General features: G+C 45.0%; 1 protein-coding gene across 1 annotated transcript; it reads right to left on the bottom strand.

Annotated features, from left to right (window-relative positions):
• Positions 1 to 8028: 8028 nt before the first annotated feature.
• On the bottom strand, positions 8029 to 9314 carry LOC117893417. The gene is made up of 3 exons (XM_034800029.1): positions 8803 to 9314; positions 8191 to 8744; positions 8029 to 8136 (listed from the first exon to the last, which is right to left on the bottom strand). Exons 1-3 carry the CDS (start codon positions 9272 to 9274, stop codon positions 8029 to 8031), a joined length of 1134 nt encoding a protein of 377 aa, XP_034655920.1. The 5' UTR covers positions 9275 to 9314.
• Positions 9315 to 9728: the final 414 nt, after the last annotated feature.

Genomic DNA, 9728 nt, shown 5'->3' with positions numbered 1-9728 from the left:
ATCATACAATTTTATAAAAATTGACTTCAAACCTGTTTTGCACTCGGGCCCACCATAAACAGGCTTATGCTCCACCTCCCCTCCCACTCTGTTGGGTACTCTGCACAATCAAATTTGCGCGCGAAAATATAAAGATTAAGAAAATCGAAGGAATTACGAAATAATATTTAAATATTCGTTTGATATTTTATATGGAGATTAATTGAAAAATGTGCTTTTGGTGATTATTTAAAAGGAAATGTCGCAAAATTAACTAAGTTCCACGATTCCTTGGCATCTTTGTCCTTATTGATTATTTTTCCAATTTTTACTGAAACCGCATCCAAATAAAAGGTTAGCCATTTATAATGTAATTAAAATCTATATTTCCTATCAAAATGGGTTCAAAGAAGGTCAAATATTGTTTATAATCGCCTATAAGAAAACCTTACGATGCATTATGCAGGGATTGCCCCATATGATGAAATTCATAAAAAAAATACTCTCTCGCTCAGAAGCAGCGCAACATGAACATGAACGAGCATGCAAGAAGCGAAGAAGTCCAAAGCAAAGAGGAGAAAAAAGGTTCTATAGGAAGAATGGGGGGATTGGCCGGGGCAAAGGAACAGAAAAAAGGGGCTCGATTTGTATGTTTTTAGCTTTGGTTTGTATTTTTGCAGCTCGAAGCTTTTTCATTTGGGGACTCTAATTTCTAGAGAGTTGCATCAAGGATGGATGGCAAGGTTTATGGGAATGGGCACTTGCCTGTTGATATCCGAGTGGCACTGATTAAGCGAAATATGAGTGGAAGCCCCGTCAAATTGGACAACATAGAAGAAGAATAAGAAAATAAAACTTGGATAAGAGATGGGACGACATTTAACATGAATGACAAAGATATGGTGGGGAGAAATATTCGTAGATATGATGAAATACATTGAGTCATGAGATAAGTTTTGTTTTTGAATTTGCACTTGAATTTTTGCACTATAAAAACACATTTTATATAAATATTATTCTTAAAACAATGAATTTAAGGCATTCTGATAACCAAATATAATTAAATGTACCATAATTTAGGTGTTCGATGGATATCCAATGAATAAAGAATACTAACAAATCCCAAGAGGCAAAATGAAACACTGAAAATCATATCACAAGCCCCATAAACAAATACAGAGACACTGATATAAAGAGAGAGAGTGAGAAGGAGACACAACAAATAAAGAGTAAAATTAAAAACGACTTCCCCGTTTGACATTTCTGGGTCAGCGACCCAAAACGAGCTACTCCGTCGCTCGCACTCCTCCGCCCCCAAACCTATCCGAGCGGCCCCGCCCATGCTGCTGCTGCTGTTGCTGCTTTTTATTATTATTGAATATGATTATGTGGCACGCTGCAAAAGCGAGCGTAAATTATTTATTACACAATTTCTGCAGCAACAACAATGAAAACAAATAAATTTGTGCATTGCATTTTGTTGTTGATGTTGCCCTACCCTACCGGAGAGTGCTACGATTGGAACTGAGGTTTGGCGTATTAATAAATTATTATTAAGATTTTAACCAACGATACCAAGGCACAAATATCGCCTTCAAACACAGGGTATCCCCTTGTCGAGGGACACGACTGTCCTGTTCTCTCTTGTTTTGGCGGCATTCGCTGCAGCTACCACTGCCGACGCCTGCTTCAATAAAAAGAAATAATAATTCATAAGCGGAGAAGCAACAACAAGAGCAACAACGAGAGCAATCAATTAGGCGGAGAGCGGCTAAACAACTGTAAATTGTGCGCCTGTGCAGCGCCAACGGCGACGCAACGCAATGCGAACGACAGCAGAGAGCATGGCAGAGCGTAGGAGTGATGATGGCGAAGGGGAGGGAGTAGGCCTGCCTGTTCTACACAAATTACCGTTAAATTAAGCGCTTGCCGTTTCATCACTTAACCGCTGAAAGAGAGAGAGAGATGGAAAAAGTGTGCGGGAGGCGCATAAATATATGTACATACATACATACATACATACATATGTATGTACATACATATGTGCATGTGGCTCTCCCACTCTGCTGGCCTGTGCGTAAAGTGTTATACAAGCTATTATAAATCGCGTTATACCTTTGGCAGCACGCCCATCGAAGATTCTTCAGGATGTGGATATCGCTGAACCCCCATATTGTACACCCCCTTGCCCACTTACACTTTCTGAAGCAACTTCTTGGGCTTTCTGTATTGCCCCTCCCGCAATCAGCATCTGGCATCTCGATGACCTGCTCTTGATAAGAACAGCTGCTCTACCCCCAATCACCCTTTGCATATGACCGTGTCCATGCCCATGCCCATGCCTATGCTTACTCGCTGCTTTTGCACATGCCCTTGCCTAACCCCCACCATGCCAATTGCAGCAGCAGAAGCAGCAAATGAAGCGAGCCCTTTGGGGCCAGGGCTGCACCGCGGGCAGAGGAAGAGCAAAGAGCGAAGCAGCACGCGACCAAAGCGTCACATGTGCTGCAATCTCACACACAAACGCACAGAAACTGGGATGGATACACTCCCCCCAGCATAGGCCCGACTCTCACAGTCACAGAGACCATCTCCCTCTCACTGCCAATGGCAGCTGCGAAAACGTCAAGAACGTTGACTTTGTGGAAAAGGCAAAAAAGAAATCGGGGGAAAAAAGTAAAAGAAAACGAAGCAGAAGAAGAAGAGAACGAACACGATGATGATGATGCTGGTGCTGCTGTTAGCTGAACGAGTGAGGAATGGGGAGGGACAGGCTGCGGACAGGACAACCGCAGTGTGTGTGCAGGCAGCTGTTTTTGGGTCGGGGAAGAAGGTGCCTTGCCTGTCCCCCATTGACTTTGATTTTCAGAAAAATCAACTAAACATTGGAAAAGCTTTCTGTCAACCCTCGCTGCTGCTGCTGTTGCTACTGCTCCTGCTGCTGACACTGCCCTAGCGCAACGTCATCATCAGCATCCCACTGGGTCACTGACCTATCAAGCGCAAGACCTATTGAGCAGCACGCAGCCAAATGGGAGAGCAGCGACTGAGGCAGAGCTAGAGCACATCCACAGGCAGAGGAGAAAAGAGGCATAACCAGAGCAGAGCAGCGTGTGCGAGCGAGCGCCCATGAAAGAGGGGGAGGGAGGCTGGCAAATGTGCCAGCAAATGTTGCCTGTTGACTGAAAGAAACCAAAGCCAAAACAGAAACTGCGTTGGAGAATGCTAGAGTCGAAGAAGAGATACTCTATGCTTGGATCTCAGTGGAAGGAACATCCTCAACCATTTCTGCTGAGTTCTTTTTGGAGGGATATACACAGAGAGTGGTTAAATCTGGCTAGAATCATCATACCCTCTGCAAGGGTATCTATCATACAAAACAAAATCACTAAAGGGGTCGCAAGAACTCCTCTCGCGCGCGCTCCTTCCTTTGCTGCTCTCCTTCGCCCTTCCTATTGCTCTACGCCCCTCTATTCCTATCTCTGTCTTGCACTGCTGCATAAAAACGAAAGCGCAGGCGGACAAAAAATTAAAATAAACGAACAGGGCAACCCCTTCCCCGCACCCTTTCCCATATAAACCCAACAAAACAAGCGCATCAAGGGCAGTGCAGTGCTGGGGGGGGCGAATGATTGTCATGGAGTATGCGACGGAAAGTGGGGTATGTGTAGGGGATGTGGAGGCGTATGTGCGCACACTTTAGGTGTCAAAGTGGCGCAGAGAAACTTTGCCAAAGGCAACAGCAACATTTTTTGTGGCAATTTTATTTACATTTTGTTTCAGGTTCTTTCCCCTCTAAAAATGCTGTCGATAAGAGAATGGTTACGGAGGGAACTGCTGTTGAAAGGGTGTTACGGAGGGTGCCGAATCTGGAAAGGAGTAGGGACGGAGCCGAAAAGTGGATGTGCTACGAAAGGAACCAGAAAAGGAATGGGTTACGTAGGGAAACCTAATGGAGGAGACTTATGTGCGGAACCTCAATTGGGGTAATTTGTGTATAGCGAGGGTCGAAGTTAAGTAGCTCTAAGGGAGATTTAAGGCTGGACGTGGTTCTTTCCCTCTTTAAAGCTGATCAATTGAGCATAGGTAATCCCATATAATGAGGGTAAGCCAGGCAATGCGACTACGATCTGGAAGAGATAGTACTTAAAGCCATATCGGATATCTGTAGTAGTACCATTAAATGAATGATAAAGAATTTACCAAAGAGCAGAACATACACATCTTTCCAGGGACATACTTAGGCTGTTCGATATTTATACGAAGTGGATCCAAAACCGAGCCCGCAACGTTGCTATACTCGAAACCAAACAGTAGCCGCAAATGTTGTCTAAATGAAATCCAATCAGTAGCCAGAGAGAACACAAACAGTAACAAAATGTCATGATACAATATGAAATCATATTGGCAGTATCTCCCGAGAGTTTTTGTCAGTTTTCTGTCGCTTTTTATCTGGTTTTTCATACAGAAAAAAAGCAAAGAGAACCCCAGCTGAAAATCAACGCCCAAAGGGTTTTTCGAAACTGAAGGCACAAGCAAACAGAAAGAGATACAGATAAAAAGACAGAGTAGAGTGGAGTAAATAAAAAAATATGTTACAAAGCCAAGGAAACCATGAAAAAAACACAGTAAGAGTGAGAGATGATTGAGAGAGGGGGTCCAGAGGGAGGTGCATTTATTTTGTGTAAGACAGGTAGCAGCAGAGTCACCGCTCGTCTCGTCTCGGCCATTGTCTGCTTCCCCACACCGCAGCCAGCATATACCCCCTCCCTTTGTCCAAGAAAAGTGCGCAGTTAAAAAAAAAAACGACGATCGTCAGAGCAGCCCACGGACAGAGCCAGAGACAGACGACGGAGAGACACAGCAAAACGAAACGAAACGGAAAAAAATCCACATAATCGATCAAGGTGGAGTTTTGAAGAGGTGAGGCATTGCCCCTCTTCATAGTTGGCACTGCACCTGCCTCTCTTAGGATACGCTCTTCGCCTGCATTCGCTGTCACAAAGTAAGCGAAAACTGTAAACTACGATCGTTGCATGTGTGTTACCTTCACTTAACACACCTTGGCAGTGGCCTATGCCTCCCTTCTCTGCCGCTCGCTGCGCTTCCTTAAATGTGTTAAAAACGCGCAGCGAGATTAAATGAGCATAAAATACATCGCAGCGATGTGGCGAGGGGAAGGAAAGGGAAGGTAAAAACTTCAAACAGCGTGTAGCAGAAACAACAGCAAAATCGAACCCAAAAAGAAGAAGATGAAACGAAAGCTCTCTCTCAACGCAGGTAGAAATGTTTGATACCCTTGCTGGCCACGCTCTTATGTTAGGCTAGCGATCTTGGAACGGTACTTTCTTCTGCCAGTTCTCCTCCTGTAGTTCTTAGCTCCTTTTGTTACCCCGATTAATTATGCTAACAGCAGCGGGCTACACTTTCTTTCACTGATTTGCCAACATCTGCTGAAGCTACGTATACCCTCATCCAAAAGGGTATTAAAAGAAGAACTTAAAGATGCCAGACACGAAGCACGTCGTCGTCGTCGTCGTCGACGTTCATCAGCGCCCCCTCGGCCCATGACAGACAAGACCCAGAAACCCACACTCTCTTCACAGCTCCTCAGCTCGTACGGCCGGCTTGTGTACCCCTCGAGCCTTTTCGCCAAATAAAATATGCATGCTGTGCGCAGGCCCGAGGGTCGATCGCTGTCTCTGTGGCTGCCTGCGCTGCTGTTGCCTGCTCCTGTGGTGCCTCAAGGGTTAGAGAGGGTAGAGAGAACTTCATAAAGTGAAAATGTGTAGCATATTTCCAGTTCCAGATGATATGCAAGGGGGGGTGGGGTAGGGTAGGGTACGCAAATGCGCAGTGTCCACGATTGAAGACTGGACTGGAGTTGAGGCAGAACCTGGAGATGAGTGCGAGGCTGTGCAGACGTTTCGGGTTCGGTCGGAAAGGGTTTCCGCATAGCAGACCTGAGGATCACCTGCCCAGGGAATGGAACGATACTTGTATTTATTTGCTTTAAATAAATATTTCTAGGCTTTTTAACAAATATTAAAATTACCTACAGCAACTCCTATCCAACCAGTGAGGAACCCAACTACCCCAAAGTAACTCCCGTACCGCCACACACTCGATGCGCTACAATATCTCTTTTGGGTTTTTGGTTCCAAAGAAGCAGACAAAAGCCCATCAAAAATTATGCCCTGCAGGCAAATGATGGCAATGAAGAAGCAAAAGCCCAAAATCAAAATTAAAAAAAATACAAACAAAAAAAAACAGAACAGAGAAGAGAGAAAAAAAATTATACGCAATCGAGTGGGGCCGAGCAGCTTCTGTGCAGAGAAGGCGGACAGGCAGGCAGGCAGGGTCCAGGCAGGCAGGCACACAGCATCTTCGATCCACGCCAGTCGGCCAGGCTAACAAATTATGCCCAGCCCGGTCGGGACCGGCCATAAAACATTCTGGCTGGACTCGGTCAGCGTATCACGATCGCAGCAGTTGCGGAACCCCTCGAACACGATGGGGTTTGGGGGGGGACGACGACTGGGCACACGCATTGGATGGGTCCCGCACCGAACCACTTCGGTATCTTGAGCTCTGCATCAACGCCTCAGAATGCGGACCGACCCCATCCACACCATCCAATGTCCCAACCACTGGGTCTCTGGGCAAAAGTTTTAATCATGCGTTCGTGTTCGCCAAGTTTTCGTTTGCTTTCGCTGTTGCGCTGTTCCTGTGTTTCTTATAATGATTGCATTTATCATTTATTCTGCGCGTCAACGAAATTATATGCCTGAGCTTGCCCAAGACCCAAGGAGCAAAAAAAAAGGGAGACCCCGGACCCGGATTCGAGGCCAAGAGCACTAAACCCATATTTAAGTGGGTTCGATCGATTTGGCCATGTGCGCATTGATTTTCAGAATGTTTACTGGGACTCCGTCTGTGGTAAAAGGAGTGCTAAAGGTTTGCAAGGATACAAAGTCATAGAGCAGGGAGAACTATCTTTATGTACCCCAGCTGAATGTCAACCCATGAGAGATGGTAGTGAAAGAATAACGGACACTACGGACAACGCCTATATGGGCTAATGAGATAGAGCAAAGCGTCACTCCTCGAAACCCCATCTAATGCACATCTGGCATCTGTGGACAATGTGTGGAAATGGCCACTCCGAGATACAGTTGCCAGTGGATTACCCTCATCATGGCATCGCCTGGAGTTAGAACTGTACGATAAAAGCTTTAGAACGTCTCATAAGTAGTCTTTTTTTTGGTCGCTCGATCTGCTGCCCAGTTGGCGTGTGCCTGCCACAAAGTGCTTATTGTTGCTGCTGCTGATTTCCCCTTTGGGGCAATTATATACGGTGTATATGTATGTGGTGGAGCTCCCCAGGTTGCTGCCGGGCCATTTATAATTGCGGGCCTAAGACACACTTTTTTATTTTCAGCTACTGGTTGCCGCTTGCAACTGCAACTGCAACTCTAACTTCAACTTCAGCTCCAACTCCAACTGCGGCTGAGATTGATCAGAGACAAATAGATGGAGCATAATAAGTGCGATGCGGGTACTCGTACATCGTACATCGTGGCAGATACTAGATACTTTGTTGCCCGTTTCGGTAGCATGCAGCACGCGCCACACACCATCCACAGATAAGTGGCAGAGATACATCGAGGGATACGACTGCCGCGTATTAATTGGAATTACTGTAATTGCCCCCCGCCAGCACTGGCCAAAAAGGTGATCTGCAATCATTCTCCTATTTGTGCTCCCTCCAGCGAAACTTCCACTGAAATCGATGCTCAAAATGAAAGCGAAACTCTCATGTCCAGTCCATGCTCCAGTAAGTTCTCAAAACTCTCTCGCTGGGCATCAAACGAAATGAGTGCAGAGCGCCGCCCAGGGAGGAGGGCGAGTCTGGAGTTTCTCTGGAGCAAATGTCTCGCTTGGCTGGTGGCGACTCTGGGTCAGTGCTAACTGGAGCTAAGATCAGCCACAGGGTCAGGGCAAGCAACTACAAAAGTGGAGGACAGGCTAGAGATAGGGAAAACCTCTTTATTTCGGGTCAAAAACTGTCCTAGAAGGGACTTGCTTAGGTGGCTTCCAATCATATGGATTGGCAGGTAACACCTTTAGCATTCCCGCATTTGGACACTTAGCCAACTGCAAAAGGGAATTTAAATTACAATACTTTAACGGAACTTCAAGTAAACTCACCAATTCATGCACCTCCACAAATTTGTTAAGCTCAAACACTTTCAGTTCAAAGGTTTGCTCTGACCTAAAACCATTTTCCTCGAGCAAGTCCAAAATAGTGCTGACAAATGTTTCGCTTATGTTTGAATCACCCAAAACTATGGACAGAAATTGTAGCTTCCCACAGCGTTTGATCACTTGGAGAACATCCGTTTCCTCTAAGGGTTCCTCTAGGTACAGCAACTCTAGATGCTCCAATGTGCCGGAGTGTGGCAGCACCCATTGGTTAAGGAACTGCCGAGTGGCTATACATGTGTGCCTTATCCTCAAGTGTTTCAGTTGGGGAAAGTGTGGCCAAGCCGCTGGTATCCGACAGCGAACCACAAGAAGAGTCTCTAGGTTGGGACAAGGCGGTACAATAAACCCATGAGGAATAATTACATTCATCTCTGCGACTGTCAGGGAGCGTAGTTTCGGCAAGGCAGAACAAACTTCAAGAATGTCAATGGGTTCTCTGCCAGAGAGCGGCGTTACGGCTAACTCTTCCAAGCTTATAAAATTTTTAAGCAAATTAACTGAAAGCATAAAAAATAATAAATAAATACAGAACAGTTTGCCATCTGCAAAATTTACTCTCTTCCTTTTGGCAGCTTTTCAGGCAGAGTTTTTGTAGGCTCTTAAATTCCAGCAGAAATTCACGATATCCAAAACACTTGCTGCAATCCAAACCCACTTCAACCGAACGCAGGGACCTCATTCGGGACAGCAAGGACCAGACACCATTGTAATTCGATTGGTTTACCTCTAGCGAAATTGTTTCCAAGTTGGGGCAATTTTCTTCTATTAGTTTTAGCACAGAACAGCCCCAATCGTTGAGGTAGCCTTTAAATTCGTTGACAGTGGAGCCGCAGAGTGGCAAAATAACTGGCCAGTGGCTCAGTGGCAAAAAAAGTGGGTCAATAATTTGATATTTCTGGCGGCTGTGATGGGAAAATGCCTGGCCAAGCAGCGGATGGACTAAAGCAAAGTGCAACTTATCCTTCTCGCTGTCAAGGTATTTGAATATTAGAGCTAAAACCTCGAAGGGCAAGTCTAGAATATTCATTTTTAATTTATAGTTTGTTTTACACGCAAAAACACGTCTGTCCTCGGGGAACTCACTGCTTGGAAATGATTAAGCAATCGGTAGTTATATACAAATATCTGACAAATTACTTTGATAACGTATAAATCTTTTAGATAAGATTAAAATATATAGATACTCTTGTCTCTGTTATATGTATATCAAAATGAACTTTCTATTTCCGTATCACTTCAAAGCAGTTCCCTTATTTCCCTTAAGATAATAGTTTGGCTATCTCCCCCTTTAATTTTTTGCACTGCTATCTGCCAGCTACTCGAAGGGGGAATATTGCTTGTCTCCAGTGCTGGGCTCGGCATCTGCACACACTTCACATTGTTGATTAAAAATAAATTGTCAACTTTGACAATTGTGCGGCACTTTTATTTATAAACTAAAAGGAATTTTTTTTCTTCTGCTTTAAGAGGGGAAAGACAAC

Source organism: Drosophila subobscura, chromosome J, assembly GCF_008121235.1.
Source record: "Drosophila subobscura isolate 14011-0131.10 chromosome J, UCBerk_Dsub_1.0, whole genome shotgun sequence".
Classification (NCBI taxonomy): Eukaryota; Metazoa; Arthropoda; class Insecta; order Diptera; family Drosophilidae; genus Drosophila; species Drosophila subobscura.
The sequence above is the reverse complement of the archived record's forward strand: the minus strand, read 5'-3'. Positions and strand labels throughout refer to the sequence as shown.

What these genes read in the sequence shown, in the direction of transcription:
- LOC117893417 (XM_034800029.1), bottom strand. Translation starts at nt 9,274, where the DNA reads ATGAATATTCTAGACTTGCCCTTCGAGGTTTTAGCTCTAATATTCAAA. An exon ending in AAGCTGCCAAAAGGAAGAGA is followed by an intron (nt 8,745 to 8,802) that starts GTAAATTTTGCA and finishes TTATGCTTTCAG; the next exon opens with TTAATTTGCTTAAAAATTTT. An exon ending in TTGTGGAGGTGCATGAATTG is followed by an intron (nt 8,137 to 8,190) that starts GTGAGTTTACTT and finishes TCCCTTTTGCAG; the next exon opens with TTGGCTAAGTGTCCAAATGC.